Here is an 18997-nt window from a genome sequence, read left to right as displayed (position 1 = left end):
TAGAGAGGGCTAGTAAAACGCCCTACCCCAAAGTAGCCTTTGGGGAGGAGAAGGAAGCAAAAGATGGAGCTTGACCTCACTGACGATTGGGGAGGGCAGATGCACTCCAGTGAGGTAACATTAGAGGCCCCGGAACGGGTGGGGGAGGAAGAGCCAGGCAAGAGGAAGAGCCACCAGAATTTGGTGCCGAAAGACAGGAAGAAACTTGCCAAGGGCATAGGGGTAGGGGCCATCAGGTCAGGCCTGACACCCCTGCTATCCCTGTGAGGGAGCCTCCTCAGGTGCCCAGTCGGCACTCACCCTTCAGTAGAGACACCCCTATCTATGTGTCAGGAAAAAGGCCTTCACCTGGCTGGTACCTGCTGGTACCCAAGCAAGTACCTCCTTCCAGATAACAGATGGACTTATTAAGGCATTAGCGAGACCCCGGGTCTCCCACGGGGCTTTCTCCCGGCGGCTAGGAGAGGACTGTGCTCATCACTGCGTCGGTGTCACCACTGCACTGCGAGGGTCCGGGACCAGCCTCCTTCCCCTCGCGCCAGCGGTGCTCGGCTGGGTCAGTGTGGACCTCGGGGCCTCTGGGCTCCGTGGGGGGCGGGAAGGTGCGTCCCTGGCCTCGGGGACCTTCCGTCTACTGCGAGGGCTAAGCCGGTAACACCCGGTGCGGGGCGTCTGGGGACGGAGCTGGGCAGGGAGGGTTAAGGGTTGTCCAGCCCCAGCCACGAAGATGCCTCTTGCCAGAAGCGGGGCGTTGAGAACAGAGCTGGGTAAAGGGAGGGCACTCTGGGCGGAGGGGCCCGAGGGACTCTCCTCCACGAGGCTGCGGGTGTTCCCGGAGGGGCACCCTTGAAAGTTTCTGCCCCAGGGATGCCCGGGAGCTCACCTGCGGGCACGGCCCCGCCCGCACCTCCGGAGCCGCTGGGCCGAGGGCAGGGGGCGGGGCGCAGCCGGGCGCTTCCGGGGGCGAGGCGGTTCCCCATCCGCACCTCACTTCCCTCGGGCCGGGAGGCCGCGCGCGCCCCCGCCGCAGCGCACCGCCCGCACCGCCCGCACCGCCCCCACCGCCCCCACCGCCCCCGGCAGCACACAGTCCGCCCGCCGGCAGCGCAGCCCGGCCCGCGCAGGTGAGTGCCGCGAGCAGGTGGGGGACGTGGGGCCCTGTGGGGCAGGGCCCGGTCCCGGGAGGGGGGAAGGGAGGGCGGGCAGGACCTGCGGCCCAGCCCGGGCACACCTGCCCATCCGCGCCTCCCTCCCCCTCTCCCCCTGCCCCTCTACCTGCTGTCCCGGCACCGGAGCACAGAAACAGGGTGAAGGCAGCTCTCACCGTCCTGCCGCAAGGACGCTGTCTCAGGGAGCCCTCCTCGGGCTGGGGAGGAGGGCCGACCCGCTCGGGCTGTTTCTCCCACTGCCTCCCACAGCCTTCCCTGCTCTGCTCCCTGCTCCTCCCTCTGCTCTTCCGATGGTCTTTGTGACCGTGTTTCCGCAAGAACATGGCTTCACTTAGGGTAATGACCTTCCAGGCATTCCTTCCAGACTCATTTCACCAACATCCACCAAGGGCTGGGCACTGAGCAGTGCTAGAATGACAACATGGAACAGGACAGATTCGGCCCTCCTCCTCCTCCTGGTGACAGCCCGGTAAATGAGAAATCACAACCCACCCTGAGGCGGTGATTTAGAAACTTAGAGCGAGGAAATTCTGGAGCTCACCCAGGAAGCATCAAGGGTCAGGAATGACTGTCACAGGAGATCACATCTAGTTGTTTTTAAAACTTTTTTAAAGTGCACAAATCATAAGTGTACATCTTACCCATTTTTTCACCCAGTGAACATTTCCTGTGCGACCTGCAGCCAGAATAAATAAAATATTGCTAGCTCTCCAGAAGCCCTCATACACCCACTTCCAACCACTACTTCCACCTAAGCATAACCACTATCCTGGCTTCCAACCTCATAAAATAGGTTTACTTGGTTTTGAACTTTCAATACATGGAATCATATGTTGTGGACTTTTTGTGCACAGCATTTTATACACAGTGTGTGACATTCACCCATGTTGCATTGGACAGTAATTCATTTGTTCTCACTGGTGTGTAATGTTACACTGTGTGGATAGACCACAATCTGTTTCTACATGCTGCTGGACACTTGGGTTGATGCACATGGGTTGTTTCCGTTTGGGGTTATTTTAAATAGTGCTTCGAAGATATTCCTGTGTTTGTCTTTTGCTGAACATATGTAAGCACTTCTGTTGGGTTTGTTCCGACAGTGAAATTGCTGGGTGTGTATAGGGTCAGCTTTCTAAAAAGTGCCAGTTTTCAGACTGCTTGTACCAATTTACATTTCTCCCTGCAGTGTGTGAGTTCCTTTTCCTCCACATCCTTGCCAGTGCTTGATATTGTCTCTCTTTCATGGAAGCTTTTTCACTCAGTGTGTGGGTAGTAGTGTTGCATTGAGGTTTTAATTTGCATTTCACTGATGACTAATGACTTGTGAATATTTTCATGTCTGCTGGCTATTTGGAGGTCCTTTCTGTGAAGTGTCTGTTCAATTCTTCTACCCATTTTTCTAATAGACTTTTCTCTTTTTCTCACTAGTTTGTAAAAGTTCTTAAATATCCTGAATATGAGCCACTTATTGGCTATGTAATTTTAAAATGTTTTTTCTCTCAGGGTATTGCCTTTTCACTCTCATCATGATGCCTTTGGATGGACAGAAGTTTTTCATTTTAATGTTGTTCAATTTATTGGTTGTTTTCAAAGTGTAAGTCCACTTTGAAAAAATCTTTGCGGGGAGGGGGCCGTTGTGAAATGGATGAAGGGGGGTCAAAAGGTACACACTTCCAGTTATAAAATAAATGTCATGAGGATATAATGTACAACATGGTGACTGTAGTTAACAATACTGTCTTGTATATTTGAAAGTTGCTTAAAAGTAGGTATTGAAAGTTCTAATCACAAGAAAACAAAAATGTAACTGTGTAACTGTGTATGGTAATGTAAGTAGACTTACCGCAATGATCATTTCACAACAAATGTACACACACAGGGTGGAGCAAAGGTAGGTTGTGAGTATGAGAAACACAGTTTATTCTTGTATTATTATTTATTAGTTATTGTATTATTTTCCATATGAACAACTGTAAACCTACTTTTGCCGCACCCTGTATATTGAATCATTATGTTGTAACCTGAAGCTAACATAATGTTGTATGTCAATTATATCTCAATCATTTTTAAATCAGGAAGATAATCTCCTATATTTTCTTCTAAAAGCTTTATTGTTATTCTCATTTATATCTGCTATCCATTTGAAATTTTTTTTTTGTATGGTGTGAGATATGGGTCAAGATTTATTTTGCCCCACAAGGATATCTACCTAAATTGATCCAGCACCCTCTATTAAAAAGATTGTCTTTTTCCACTGCCAGTGTTGTCATAAATTAGACTACACAGATGTGGATCTGTGTCTGGACACCCTGTTCTTCCGTTAGTCTGTCTATCCTTGTGCATCAGTATCACGCTGCCTTAATTATTGCTGCTTTGTAATGCCTTTATTATTCTGGCAATGGAAGTTCTGAGCCTTGTTCTTCCTTAAGACCTTAAGTATTTTTATCTCCCCCCCCAAAGCCTCTATTAAAAAATATGTATGAAAAGTAGTCATTTTGTAAACACAAAGGGGACTAATGTATAAGGGTATATAACTGGCATAATTTGTTAACTGTACCCATCCATAAATTCACTGCTGACCCAACCTTTATTAGATTCAGTGCCTGCATATTTACATGAAATCTACAGCAAAGTAAATGCAAAATTAATTAATATCATTTTAGTTTAAAATGACCTTTTATATATCATATAAGTCATTAAATATCATATAAACCTTTTATATATCATATATATATGATATTCTATTGGTTATAAGTCAAGGGTCCTGTCCACACTCACAGGAGTGAACATGGGGGCTGCCCAAGGTTATCATGTCTATCAAGCTATTAATTGAATTCAGCATTGACACACATTCAGAAGTGACATTGTCCTGCAAGTCCTAATGAATCTTTCTCCAACAAGTGTTTCAGCAAGTGTTTGAGGTGAAAACTTAGCCATTGAAACCAGTGTTCTTAATTTAAAGTCAAAATTGGGTGATGTGTAGATGATCATTTATTCATCAAAGAAGTAAAAAACTCTTTCAAACAATTAAACCTTTAAACAGACCATTTTTGCCCAACCAGTGTGGCTCAGTGGTTGAGCATCCTCCCATGCACCAAGAGGTCACAGGTTCAATTCCTGGTCAGGGTGGATGCCTGGGTTGCCAGCTGGATCCCCAGTAGGGGGCATGCAGGAGGCAGCCGATCAGTGTTTCTTTCTCATCGATGTTTTCTATCTCTCTCTCTCCCTTTCTCTCTATTTAAAAATCAATAAAAACATATTTTAAAAAAATTAAACAGACCACTTTTTAGCACTCACACACAATGCCTTCTCCACTTATTAGCCTGACATACAATAAAAGACAAGTGTATTTGTTTCCTATAGTTGCTGTAACAGATACCATGAACTCAACGGCTTAATACAACACACATTTATTGTCTCACTTTGAGATGGTTAGAAGTCTAACATGGGTCAACAGGACTGTGTTCCTTCTGGACGCTCTAGGGAAGAAGCCAGGTACTTGCCCTTTCCAGTTTCTAAAGGCTCCCCACATTCCTTGCTCATAGTCCAAGATTACACTGATCTCTGTCTCTGTTGTGACATCTCCTTTCACTCTGACCTTCCTGTCATCCTCTTACAAGACCCTGTGATTACTTTGGGACCACCTGGATAATCCAGGCTAATCTTCCCATTTTAAGATCCTTAATCACATCTGCAGAGTTCCTTTTTGCCATGTAAGGAAGCATATTCACAGGTTCTAAGGATTAGGATGTGGACATCTTTGGGGGACTACCACAGATAGTGATTACAGCTTAAAAGAAATTTAATGTGAAATATAAAAGGTACATGTATTCTAATTATCTGCCTTCATAGGTTTCAGTACATTCCCTTATAATAGATATTGGAGACTAGGTAGAAATCGGATAATACTTCAAATACTTTGGATTTTATACAGTGAAACTTCCTATTTCCCTCACATAATAAGTTTCTATAAATGATATTGCAAAAAACATTCTAAAAAACACCAAAACTATCATGCTGTTGTTTTTTCTGAAGCAGCTCTTTACTAGTTTTCTATCAGGTCTTTGTAATTATCTACAAAGTAGGTATTTGGATATATATCATTCTAGTTTATGAATTTTTTTATTATTTAAAATTTTATTTTTCAATTACAGTTTATATTCAGTATTATTTTGTATTAGTTTCAGGTGCACAGCCTAACGGTTAGATAATCATACACTTTACCCAGTGATCCCCCCAATATTTCAGTTATCCACTTGGCATCATACATAGTCACTACAATATTATTGACTATATTCCCTAGGTTTTACTTTACATCCTTGACTATTTTATAACTACCAGTTAGTACTTCTTTATTTTCTTAATATGTTTTTTAATTGATTTTTTTTTTAGAGAGAGAGAGAAACATTGATGTGAGACAAACATTGATCGGCTGCCTCCTTCACGCCCCCTACTGGGGATCGAGTCCTGAAACCCAGGCATGTGCCCTGACCTGGAATCCAACCAGGACTTTTCAGTCCATAGGAAAATGCTCAATCCACTGAGCCACACCAGCCAGGCCCAATTAGTACTTCTTAATCCCTTCACCTTTTCTCCGGGTCCCCCCACCCCTCTCCCTTCTGGGCAGCCATCAGTCTGTTATCTGCATCTATGAGTCTGTTTCTATTTTGTTTGTTAGTGGTTGCACCAATCTGCATTCCCACTAACAGTGCATGAAGGTTCTCTTTTCTCTGCATCCTCACCAATACTTGTTTGTTCATGTATTGATCATAGCCATGTGACAGGTATGAGATGATATCTCATTATGGTTTTAATTTGCATTTCTTTGAGGATTAGTGATGTTGAGCATCTTTCCATATGTCTACTGGCCATCTATATGTCCTCTTTGGAGAAGTGTCTATTTAGGTCCTCAGCCTACTTTTTAATTGGATTTTGGGGGTTTTATGGTGTTGAGTTGTCTGAGTTCTTTATCAATTTTGAATATTAACCTTTTTTTCTTCTTTATTGATATTAGAGAGAGAGGAAGGGAGAGGGAGAGAGAGATAGAAACATTGATGAGAGAGAACATTGATTAGCCGCCTCTGGCATGCCCCCCACTGGGTATTTGGCCCACAACCTGGGCATATGCCCTGACTGGGAATCGAACCAGTGAGCTCTTGGTGCATGGATCGATGCTCAACCACTGAGCCACACTGGCCGGGCTGAATATTAACCCTTTATCATACTTATCATTGATGAATATCTTCTCCCATTCAATAGGTTGTCTTTTCATTTTGTTGATGGTTTCTTTGCTGTGCAAAAACATTGTAGTTTGATGTAGTCCTATTTGTTTATTTTTTCTATTGTTTCCCTTGCCCAAATATATGTCAGAAAAAAATATTGCTAAGGAAAATGTCAGAGATTTTACTGCCTATATTTTCTTCTGGGAGTTTTATGTTCTTGAGTTTTACATTTAAGTCTTGAATCTATTTTTGAATTTATTCTTGTGTATGATGTAAGAATGTCATCTAGTTTTATTTTTGTACATGTATCTGTCCAATTTTCCCAGCACCATTTATTGAATAGATTGTCTTTACCCCATTGTATGTTCTTGCCTCTATTGTCATATATTATTTGACCATATAGATTTGGGATTATTTCTGGGTTTTCTATTATTTTCCATCGATCCGTGTATCAGTGCTAGTACCATGCTGTTTTAATTACTATAGCCTTGAAGTATAGTTTTAGATCAACTAGCATGATACCTGCAACTTTGTTCTTCTTTCTCAAGATTGGTCTGGCTATTGGGGGTCTTTTGTGGTTCCATATAAATTTTTGGATTATTTGTTCTAGTTCTGTGAAAATTGCCATTGGCATTCTCATTGGACTTGCATTGAATCTATTGATTTCTTTGGGTAGTATGGACATTTTGATGATGTTAATTCTTCCTACTCATGAGCCTGGTATATGCTTGCATTTATTTGTATCTTCTTCAGTTTCTTTCTTCACCGTCTTATGATTTTCAAGTACAGTTTTTTTTATCACGTTGATTAGATTTATTTCTAGATATTTTATTTTTTGATAGGATTGTTTTCTTATTTTCTCTTTCGATGGTTCATTATTGCTGTATAAAAATACATCCGATTTCTGAATATTTTGTATCCTGCTACTCTATTGAATTCATTTATCAGTTTTAGTAGTTTTTTTCATGGAATCTGTAGGGTTCCCCCAATATAGTATCATGTCATCTGCAAATAATGAGTTTTACTTCTTCCTTTCCAATTTGGATGCATTTTGTTTCTTTTTCTTGTCTGATTGCTGTGGCTAGGATTTCCCATGCTATATTGAATAAGAGTGGTGAAAGTGGACATATCTACTTCTTAAGGGAAACCCTTTTAGTTTTTCACCATTGAGATATGTTAGCTGTGGGTCATATATGGCCTTTATTATATTTATGTATGTTCCCTCTATTCCCACTTTGCTGAGAGTTTTTATCATAAATCGGTACTAGATTTTGTCAAATGCTTTTTCTTCATCTATTGATATGATCATATGAATTTTATCCTTCACTTTGTTTATGTGGTATATTATGTTAATTGATTTGCAGATATTGAACCATCTTTGCATCCCAGGAATAAATCCTACTTGATCATGGTGTATGATATAAAAAATATTTTTTATTATTAAAGAGAAAAAGGAATGGGGGTGGAAAGAGAGAGAGGGGAGATCTTTTTAACATATTGCTGAATTCAGTTTGGTAATATTTTGTTGAGGATTTTTACATCTGTTTTCATCAGGGATATTGGCCTATAATTTTCCTTCTTCATAGTGTCTATCTGGTTTTAGAATCAGGATAATGCTCGCCTTGTAAAATGAGATTGGGAATCTTCCCTTCTTTAGAAGTTTTTGGAATAGTTTGAGAAAGATAGGTGTTAATCCTTCTTGGAATGTTTGGTAAAATTCACCTGTGAATTTAGTCCAGGATTTTTGTTTGTTGGGAGTTTTTTTGATTACTGCTCCAATATCATTCATTGAAATCAGTCTGTTCAGATTTTCTGTTTCTTCTTGATTCAATCTTTGAAGATGGTATCTTTCTAAGAATTTATCTGTTTCTTCCAGGTTGTCCAAATGTTGGCATATAATATAATCCTTTGTGTTTCTGTGGTGTCAGTTGTTACTTTTTCTCTTTTATTTCTGATTTTATTTTTTTGAGTTCTCTCTCTCTTCTTCTCCTTTTTTTTTGATAAGTCTGATTAAAGGTTTATTAATCTTCTTTATCTTGGCTTCATTGATCTTTTATTTTATTTTGTTTTTCTATTTCATTGATTTTTTGTGTGTGTATTTTAAATTTGTACTCTATTTTGTTTGTTTCCACTCTGATCTTGATTATTTTTTTCCTTCTATTCACTTTGAACTTCATTTTTTTTTTTTTTTTTTTTTAGTTCTGTTAGATGTAAGTTAAATTGAGATTTTTTTTGTTTCTTTAAGTATGTCTGTATTGATATGGATTTCCTTCTTAGGATTGCTTTAGCTGTGTCCCATAGATTTGGGGTTGTTGTGTTATCATTTTCATTTGTCTCAGGTATCTTTTTTTTTAATCTTTATTGTTGAATGTATTACAGATGTTCCTCATTTTCCCCCCATTGACCCCCTCCCTCCCCACTCCCACCCCCCTCCTGCCTTTTCCCACACTATTGTCTGTGTCCATTGGTTATGCATTTAAGTTCTTTGGTTTATTTCTTCCAACCCCCTAAGCCCCCCTTCCCTTTGAGGTTTGTTAGTCTAGCAACCAATTTGTTCTTCTTAATCCCTTCACCTTTTTCACCCATTCCACCAACCCCGCTTCCATCTTGCAACCAACAAAATGTTCTCTGTATCTATGAGAATGTTTCTGTTCTGCCTGTTTATTTTGTTTGTAGATTCCATTGTCGGTAGATATGTATTCATTGCCATTTTGTTTGTTCGTATATTTTATCTTTTTTCTTCAAAAAGACCCTTCAACGTTTTATATAATAATGGTTTGGTGGTGATGAACTCCTTTAACTTTTTCTTGTCTGGGAAACTCTTTATATGGCTATCGATTCTAAATGACAGTTTTGCAGGATAGAGTAATCTTGGCTGTAGGTTCTTGCTTTTCATCACTCTGAATATTTCTTGCCACTTCCTTCTGGCCTGCAAAGTTTCTTTTGAGAAATCAGCTGACAGCCTTATGGGAACTCCCTTGTAGGTAACTAACGTGCTTTTCTCTTGCTGCTTTTAAGATTCTCTCTTTGTCTTGAACTTTTTGCATTTGGTGATGATGTGTCTTGGTGTGGGCCTCTCGGGGTTCATCTTGTTTGGGACTTTCTGTGCTTCCTGGACTTGTATATCTGTTTCCTTCACCAAGTCAGAGAAGTTTTCTGCCATTATTGTTTCAAATAGGTTTTCAATTTCTTGTTCTCCCTCTTCTCCTTCTGGCACTCCCAAGATGTGAATGTTGGCATACTTTAAGTTGTCCCAGAGGCTCCTTACATTATCCTCATTTTTTGGATTCCTTTTTCTTTTTGCTGTTCTGATTGGGTGTTTTTTGCTTCCTTATATTCCAAATTGATCGTTTGCTTCTTGGCTTTACCTACTCTACTACTGCATCTGTGTAAATTATTCTTTATTTCAGTTAGTGCCTCCTTCATGTCTGACTGGTCCTTTTTTATGCTCTTGAGGCCCTCACTAAGTTCACTGAGGTTCTCACTAACTTCATTGAGCATCTTTATAAGAGTATTTTGAACTCAGCATCTGTTAAGTTGCTTATCTCCATTTCGCTTAGTTCTTTTCCTGGAGATTTTTTCTGTTCTTTCATTTGGGACCTGTTTCTTTGTCTCCTCATTTTGGCTGCCTCCCTGTGTTTGTTTCTATGTATTACCTAATGGGAGATATGCGCTAGCTGAGACCAGATGCTGCTCGTTTGAAAGAATTTAGGAAAACCTGAAGCAGGATCCAAGACAGGCCAATCTTATGGTTAAGCAACTGGCAACAGCTTGGGTGGGTCTGAAAGTTGGGTGGGGCGGGGCCTCAGGGAATCACCAGGGCGGGGCTACCAGTGTGAACCAGGTTGCTGGAGTCCCAGACATTGGGGCTGTCAGCCACCCCAGGGAAGGGCTCACCAAAGGAACAAAGGCCTCTTACAGCACGTTTGTGTCATTTAAGGCCTCTGTTTCCTTATTGATTTTCTGTCTGGAAGATCTATCCATTATGTCAATTGGGGTGTTAAAATCCTCTACTATGATTGTATTACTGTCAATCTCTCCCTTTATGTCTATCAAGATTTGCTTTATATATTTTGGTGCCCCTATGTTGGGTGAATAAAATATCTTCTTTAAAAATTTTTTTTTTCCTTTATTGATTTTATAGAGAGAGGAAGTGAGAGGGAGTGAGAGAGAGAAACATCAATGAGAGAGAATATTGATTGGCCGCCTCCTGCATGCCCCCCACTGGGGATCAGGCCCACAATCTGGGCATGTGTTCTGACCAGGAATCAAACTGGTGACCTCTTGGTGCATGGGTTGACACTCAACCACTGAGCCACATGGGCTGGACATAAAATATCTTCTTATCTGCTTGGCAACTATATCTCAATATATGACTATTACTAAATCTCATAAATATTAAAGCATATTTGAGTGTAATAAATAGCTCCACAGCCTCAGCTGCACAAGAACTGAAAAGTAACAAGAAAGGTGTCATGGGTTCCAGGAGGTAGACACGTATGACTAAAGGAACATATCTACTATGTTGTTCAATTATCCTCTGTCAAAGATGGTATTATAGCCCTGGCCGGTTTGGCTCAGCGGTTAGAGCGTCGGCCTGCGCTCCAGAGATCCGGGTTCGGTTCCTGCTAAGAGCATGTACCTTGGTTGCAGTTTGTCCCTGGCCCCGGTTGGTCGTGCGGGTGGCAGCTACTTGGTGTGTCCCTTTCACATCGATGTTTCTCTCTCTCTCTTTCTCTGTCTCCCTGCCACTCTAACTGAACAAAAAATGGAAAAATGTCCTCAGGTGAGGATAAAAAAAAAAAAGATGGTATTATTTCCTGTGTTTAAACTTTTCCACGACGTTAGTCACACCCACTTCCAGTGGCATATGCCGTTGGGCAACTGGATTGTTTCTTAACCAAGCAATGAAAAAGGACAGTTACCCTCGAATCAGCACATATTGCCAGAAGGGCAAGTCGTTATATAAAATGAGAAACTGAAACTTTCAAATCTACATCTGTTGGGTAAAGTATTATGTTAATTTTTAATCTTTAGGCTATCATTAAAATATCACATGATTCTCCAGTTTGAAGGCTAAATAACAAATTTAAAATGAAAAACAAAATTGAAAAAGTATTTGAATACTATTAAAACCAAGTGACAGTATATTTACTACTGGGGGAAAAGGATATCTTACATGGTTGAAATGAAGATGTCGACAGGTAGTAACCTCTGACCAGGAAAAGGATTTCAAAACCAGGTAGTGGTTATTAGGCACTGTCTTACCATTGACCCAGCCCTTAGGCCGTCTGAAATCCAGAGAATATTAATCAGGAAAAGAAACACATACATATACTAATGTTTACCTGTTTGTGTCCTTTTGGCTGGCTTAGCAGCTAACTGCTTTTCTCTTTCAAGTGTAGCTCTGATTCCTGCACCCCTTCTAACTCTTTCTGCCCCCCTTGCTGCTGCAGTGGAAGTTCTTTCTTTTTTAACTTTGATATATTTTCATGAATCAACAGTACCTCGTCCTGGCCGGTTTGGCTCAGCGGTTAGAGTGTTGGCCTTTGGTCCAGAGAGACCCAGGTTCGGTTCCCGAGGCACGTACCTCGGTTGCAGTCTGTTCCCGTTCCTGGTTGGGTTGTGCGGGTGGCAACCACTCGATGTCCCTTTCACTTCGATGTTTCTCTCTCTCTCTCTCTCCTTCCCAATCTATCTGAACAAAAAAATGGAAAAATGTCCTCGGGTGAGGATTAAAAACAACAACAGTACCTCTTATCTTACATTCATCAGCTTTACCTAGAGGTGTTTAGCATTTAACAATGGATGAAGCATTCTTGTCCAACAAGAATGACATTCTTTACATTTTGAAACTTGTGATTTCAGTGTGTCTAATAATACGAGTTGCTCCTATGTAAGTTCCCAGGGTTTTGTTTTGACCTTTGCAGATTCAGCAAAGAGTGAGGAAGCAATCCTCTTCCTGTTGCTCCACAGCTGGAGCCGAGCCCTCCACCAGCCCTTCATCTCTGGCTCTGTCTTGGACCAGAGCAGCCCCTGCTCCACGGGATGTCCTCCCAGAGACCTACGTCGAAGAAAACCTCTACCATCAGGGACATCTTGGGCATTGCAGTGGGAAGAGAACGTGGCACGTCGCCCACCTAAGGTATTCCTGGCCCTTCACATTTACATATAAATTTAGAAGGAGTCTGACGACCCCTTCCCACTCCCAAAGCCAAAACCCTCTGGAATATGGGATAGCACTGATCTAAAGATTCGTTTGGGGAAAATTGATGACACTATTGAGTCTTCTCAACCATGAACATAATATATCCCTCCAATATCTAGATGATTTTAAATATACATCCCACACTATTTTCTGAGCATTGTATGTCATATACCATTAGTACTTTACATAAATTATCTCATGTAATCGTCACAGTAATGCTGGGAAGCAGGTTCTGGTATGATTGCCGTTTCACAGGTGGGGGAGCTAAAGCTTAGCAAGGTTAAGTAGCCTGCCAAAGGCCACAGCTCAGAAGAGGCGAGAACCAGGCACTGGGCCTGCAGGGGCTGCCTTCTTCACCACTGTGTGGTACCGTTTCCCTGAGCTGACAGCTGAGGGAGGGAGGGAGGAGGGATGGGTGGATGGAGGGAATTATTCAGGGGAAGGCTGACATAGAGGAAAAGTTTCCCAAGGTTTCTTATATCTGTTCTCTCTCTTCTGCTCAGCATCTGTCTACCTGGATACAAAATTACTTGTCCAAATAGCAACTGTCCTTCTCCCATTTCAGCATTTACACGGGAAGTCCCTGTAAGAGCCGCCTGCCAGCCGCCCTTCCCCAGATCCCGAATGCACTCCAGGCCAGGCGGAGCAGAGGGCAGTCGTTCTCCTGGTCATGCTGAACTCATACTCTGTAAGTGTGACCACATCACACAGATTTGGGTTTACCTAGAAACCAGCCCCAGTCACAGTGCTCTCTCTCCCAGGAAGAGTGGAGGACCCATTTAGAGAGTGAGCCCCTGTCGGGCATTAGGGGAGAAAGAACTTTGCAGCCTACCCCCGGGGCTGCGAGTAAGGTAAGTACAGCTTTTGTGATCCTCTCTCTGTGTCTCTTTCAGGATGGCCGTGCTATGAGGTCCAGACTGGGTCTCCTCCCTTCTCCCACTCTACCAATGCCTGGTCTCATGGGGTTAGTTTGGAGCCTAACACTATGGCATCATCCACCTCCTTCCCAGCTTCTGGCTCCGGGTCCAAGAAGCCTTTGGGCAAGATGGCTGGTGAGTGAAAGCAGACTCCGAATGCTGTTCTTGCTCCTGTGAGTGTAGTCGGCATTCCTAGTGGCGAGGCGGGGGGCCTCCTACCGTGGATTTGGTGCCCGGGTGCTTTGTGGCATGAGCAGAGGAGGCGTGCATCTCTGGAAACTGGACTCCTTCTGGCTCGCAGGTTCCCCAGGCTCAGCTCAGTTTCCTAGCCTGGCACTGAGTGCTTCACGCTGTGTCTCTTGCCATCTAAGTCTTCCAGGAGCATTCAGAGGAAGGGGCCAAGCAGAGAGAGAAAACAAATCGATCTCCAGAACACCAAACTTTCTGTCCCTATCCGAAACTGGGGAGCCAAGCTGAAATCATTACGGAGTGCTGACAATATACCAGACACTGCATTATCCCAGTTCATCTTCCACAACCACTGAAACGAGCCCGTTTCACAGATGAGGAAATGGAGACAGACTGACTTGTGTAAGGTCATACAGAAAGGCAGCAGGTCCACGCTTAGAACTCGGCCTGACTCCACAACGTGTAGGCCCCGCATCACCAGGCTCTGTGCTCTCCGGGGGCTCTGAGCAGTGGCTCTCCTCCGTGCTTTTGTTTAGCCATTCAGTAACAATCTAGGCTTTCTCGGGGGCCAAACAGATGCCGATCCTTCCCCACTTTCCCTCCCATGATGGCTGGCCCACCTTAATCCCGACCTGCCTCCCTTCAGTGCTGAAATGAGTGTGGGAACTGACTGATCCTTCTAGCTTCTCGTAGCTCTGCTCAGATTTGAAGATGGCCAACTAGTCAGCTCTAGCAGAAGTTCTGGTTGGGGTATCTGGCTCCCAGGGCCTGGGACAGGGCAGGCTGTTTTCCAGCCAGGCTGGTAAAACTGCCAGAGTTCTTCCTCTCCTTTCTTTTTCCATATTGTTGTTAAACCAAGGCTTAATTTTTTTTTAACTGAGGTATAAATGACATACATTATATTTATTTTTAAGTGTACAACATGATTCTATGTTTATATATCGCAAAATGATCAGCACAAATGTAATTAATGCCTGTTACCATACATACACGATATTTTTTCTAGTGTAGAGAACTTTTAAAATGTATTCTCTTAGCACCTTTGAAATATGTAATAACATTATTAACTACAGTCACTTGCTGCACATTACAGCCCAGGACTCATAAAACAGAGTACCTGTGTCTTCCTGAAACTTTACCGTAGTGGAACTTCGGGCAAGTCTTGCGGATGTGCAGAAGGGCCGCCAGGCAGTAGGTCTGAGAACCAGGCGGTAGTGGCCAGTGCAGCAAGGCGGCCGATTCCTGGCCCCGCACCTCTGCAGGCCTGAGCAGTTTCTTCCGCAGGCTGGCTCAGGCAGGCCCTGTCGAAGAAGCCCAAGGAGATGCCAGCGTCCCAGGAAAGCCACCCCAGTGACGTTCCACCACGGTGCTCGCAGGACCACCCCCCGCCCCCAGACCCCAGCTCCCCGGGGTCTCCCACCCTGCCACCGGCGCAGGAGGGCGCCCCCGGCAGCAGCAGTGGCCGCTGGAGCCGGGACTACGACGTGTGCGTGTGCCACAGCGAGGAGGACCTGGAGGCTGCGCAGGAGCTGGTGGCCTACCTGGAGGGCAGCTCTGCCAGCCTGCGCTGCTTCCTGCAGCTGCGTGACTCGTCCCCTGGCGGCGCCATCGTGTCCGAGCTGTGCCGGGCCCTGGACAGCAGCCACTGCCGCGTCCTGCTCATCACTCCTGGCTTCCTGCGTGACCCGTGGTGCAGGTACCAGATGCTGCAGGCCCTGAGCCAGGCCCCTGGTGCCGAGGGCCGCATTATCCCCCTGCTCGCAGGCCTGGCCAGGTCCGCCTACCCGCCGGAGCTCCGCTTCATGTACTTCGTGGACGGCCGCGGCCCCGACCACGGCTTCCACCAAGTCAAGGAGGCCATCCTTCGCTGTAAGCTCTTCCAGGAGGGGACGGGAAGGGAAGGACACGGCCCCTGCAGCCCAGTAGTTGAAAATGCAGGCTCTGAAGCATTGTGTGTTTCTCAGGCAGTTACTTAACCCCTCTGTGCCTGGGTTTCCTCTTGGGAAAACACTAAGTGTTCAGAGCAGGGCCTGGCACATGGAAAGTACTGGTAACAGGCACACACCAAGTCCTCAATAAATCTTAGCCATTATTACCACTATTAGTATTCATAGTATGAGTTTCTCTCATGGACGTGAGGTTGGAGATGTTCACAAGACCTGGGAAAATGCCAGGAGGAACACTGCTTTAATAAGGCAAGACGGATCCGGCCAGTGTGGCTCAGTGGTTGAGCGTCGACCCATGCACCAAGTGGTCTCTGGTTCGATTCCCAGTCAGGGCACAGGCCCAGGTTGTGGGCTGGATCCCAGTGGGGGGCATGCAGGAGGCGGCCAGTTGATGTTCTCTCTCATCGGTGTTTCTATCTCTCCCTCTCCCTTCCTCTCTCTCTGAAATCAATAAAGGAAAAAAAAAAAAGTAAATAAGGCAAGACGGTGTAAAATAATGGGGAAAAAATGCCTTCAATAAGCCTATCCAGGGGAGGACATTATATTATAGTGGTTTTAGAAGTAAAATAGCCACACCTGGCTTGTGTGGAGCAGTTGGTTGAGCATCGTCCTTTGCACCAAAATGTTGCCAGTTTGCTTTCTGGTCCGGGCACATGCCCAGGTTGCGAGTTCAGTCCCGCTCAGTGCATTCAGGAGGCAACTGACTGATCAGTGTTTCTTTCTCATGTCAATGTTTCTCTCTGCCTTCCTCTCTCTCTAAAACAAAAATCAATAAAAACACATTTGGAAAAAAATGTTAGAAGAGGTGGAGACCTGTTGGGGGAAACAGAGATGCTGGATTTGGGGAGAGTGACAAGCCCTGTGATTCTGTTTGGTCTCTTGCAGATCTACAGACCCTCAGCTGACATTTCTCATATCACCATGGGATCCACAAAGCTGGCACAAGGCTGGAAACCAAGCTAGAGAGCTCAAGGCCTTGGATCCAGCAGATGTGACGAGACCTAAGGAGCCAGAGTTCGTAGCACTTTGTATGTGACCCTGGGATCAGATTGCCCAGCAGGCTTCTATTATTTTGGGCTCCTCAGGAAGGCCCTGGAGAAGATGGGGACTCCCCTAGAAGGCCCTAGGGAAGTTGGGGACTCCCCCAGGAAGGCCATGAAGAAGCTGGGGACTCCCCAGGAAGGCCATGGGGAAGCCAGAAACTGGAGGTGGTAGGAGGTGCTGATATCAGATGAACACGAACGTTTCTCCTCCTCCTTATTGGACATGAATCTGGCACATCCCTATGTCTTCTTCCCCTGGGACTGGGCACTGGTGTCAAGATGCATTCCTCCTGAACAGGTGACCCACCTGATGAATCAGCTGGACGCCTAGAGTGCATGTCTCAGCATGGATGGTTTTTCCAGCTGCCTGGGAAAACTGGAACAGATGTTACGAGAAAGCCACAGGTATCAGGTGTGTCTCACAGGGCTGCCACTCCCTTTTCCTTCACTCACTTCAGGAAGCTACAAGAAAAATGTGCTCTGCACTGTCCTGTATTTATTTTTACTGCGTGCATGTCATTCAAGACTCAAACCTAGAAACCATTCTGAATAGACCGGAGAGGACAGGGAGCAGGTGGGGTGAAGAGAAGGAAAGCTCAGACCTTTTACCTGGATCAAAAGCCCGCTCATGGGTGCTTTGACAGATGGAGGCCTCGTCGGGGGTCTGGCTAGAGCTCATGCTTTGCAATAGCTTCTTCATCTCTGCACCGAGAGAAACCAGCATTTTTCTTCTGGCAGATGACTGTGTACCTTTTAGGACACTCAAGGTTTCATTCATCTGTTCTCAATAAAAGTTGGTTGAACTGAAATGAACTTCTTGTTCTCCCAATGTGTACTTCTGTGCCTCTTTTATCAATTCCCCCTCCTTTTACTGAAAAATATTTATACATGTATACATATATATATTTTTGTAACTGAGATACAATTGTCATATAACATTATGTTAGTCTCAAGTGTATGAGTCAATTATATTGTGAAATAATTTTATGTTTTTAACTATGAATTATTTTATTACATGCAAAAGGACTAAAGCATACTCTAATGTACTCATGTATCTTCCACCAGCTTAAGAAGCAAAATATTACAATCCCTAGGTTTTGCCTTTGTGCCCTTAATTATTTTCCTCCCTTCTCCCACCAGAAGTAACCACTATTCTGAACTTTATCATTCTTAGTCTTTGTTTAGAAATTTATTACATATGTAGGCATTCCTGACATGTTTACTTTTACATGGTTTTATACTTTAGTATGATGATGTTGTATTCTGCAAATTCCATTTGTTTCTCATGTTTGTAAGATTTATCCATGTTGAGGCATGTAACGGCAGTGAGTTCTCTTTCAGTCCATTATGTAAACATACCACTATTAGTTACACACTCTTTTACAAATGGACATTTGGTTGTTTCTAGTTTTTTTGTTTTGTTTTTTTTTAATCCTCACCCAAGGACATTTTTGCATTTGTCTTCAGATAGAACTGGAGGGAAAAAGGGAGGAAGAGAGAGAGAAACATAGATGCGAGAGAGACACATTGACCGGTTGCCACCTACACGACCCCAACTGGGGTCCTGGGACAAACTGCAACCCAGGTACACGCCCTTAGCAGGAACCGAATCTGGGACTCTGGTCCGCGGGCCTATGCTTTAACCGCTGAGCCAAACCGGCCAGGGCTGTTTTTAGTCTTTTGCTATTAAAAACAATGAGCCTGTGAACATTTTTATATATGCTTCCACGAACAGGATTTTCTAGGATTTAGCCTAGATGAGGACTAGCTGGGTAGTAAAGAATACACATATTTACTTTTGGTAGAAAATACCAAATTTTCTTCCAGATTTTGCATGTAAGAGTTCCCACCATTTGATGTTCTTGCTGACACTTAGAAGTATCAGATTTTAAAATGTTTGCTAATCTGGTGGTGGGAAACTGGTACCTTATTATCATAATAATCTTATTTTCCATTTTACTTTTTTAATGAAAATTTGATGACTCCCCATATGCCCAACACCCAGCTTCAACAATTACCAACTCAGAGCTAAGCTTATATCAACAATCACCCTACTCATTCCCTCACCACGACCCCCCCCCCCCCCAGTCTTCTTGAAGCTAATCCCAGGCATTATTTTATTCCTCCATATTTAAGTATATACCTCTAAATTGTTAGTTTTTAAAAATGATACTATTATCGTATCATTTAAAGAATAGATGTTTTTATCATTTTTTAATATAAAAACTTTTACTGTTACTTTGTAGTCTGTGTTTCTGTGTCCTATTGAGGAAATCCTTCCTTACTCCTGTATTTTCTTCAGG

At 43.7% G+C, this 18997-nt stretch overlaps 1 protein-coding gene across 1 annotated transcript; it reads left to right on the top strand.

Moving 5' to 3' along the window:
* Positions 1–1065: 1065 nt before the first annotated feature.
* LOC118640256 (TIR domain containing adaptor protein) lies at positions 1066–18136 on the top strand. Its single transcript, XM_036277188.1, has 6 exons — positions 1066–1124; positions 12322–12536; positions 13165–13287; positions 13493–13651; positions 14990–15574; positions 16537–18136. The coding sequence occupies exons 4-6, from the start codon at positions 13585–13587 to the stop codon at positions 16554–16556; spliced, it is 672 nt and encodes a 223-aa protein (XP_036133081.1). The 5' UTR covers positions 1066–1124; positions 12322–12536; positions 13165–13287; positions 13493–13584; the 3' UTR covers positions 16557–18136.
* Positions 18137–18997: the final 861 nt, after the last annotated feature.

This window comes from Molossus molossus, unplaced genomic scaffold (genome assembly GCF_014108415.1).
Source record: "Molossus molossus isolate mMolMol1 unplaced genomic scaffold, mMolMol1.p scaffold_m16_p_22, whole genome shotgun sequence".
Classification (NCBI taxonomy): Eukaryota; Metazoa; Chordata; class Mammalia; order Chiroptera; family Molossidae; genus Molossus; species Molossus molossus.
Note: the sequence above shows the minus strand (reverse complement) of the source record. Positions and strands in the feature narration are given on the sequence as shown.

What these genes read in the sequence shown, in the direction of transcription:
- LOC118640256 (XM_036277188.1), top strand. Translation starts at nt 13,585, where the DNA reads ATGGCATCATCCACCTCCTTCCCAGCTTCTGGCTCCGGGTCCAAGAAG. An exon ending in GCCTTTGGGCAAGATGGCTG is followed by an intron (nt 13,652 to 14,989) that starts GTGAGTGAAAGC and finishes TTTCTTCCGCAG; the next exon opens with GCTGGCTCAGGCAGGCCCTG. An exon ending in CAAGGAGGCCATCCTTCGCT is followed by an intron (nt 15,575 to 16,536) that starts GTAAGCTCTTCC and finishes GGTCTCTTGCAG; the next exon opens with ATCTACAGACCCTCAGCTGA.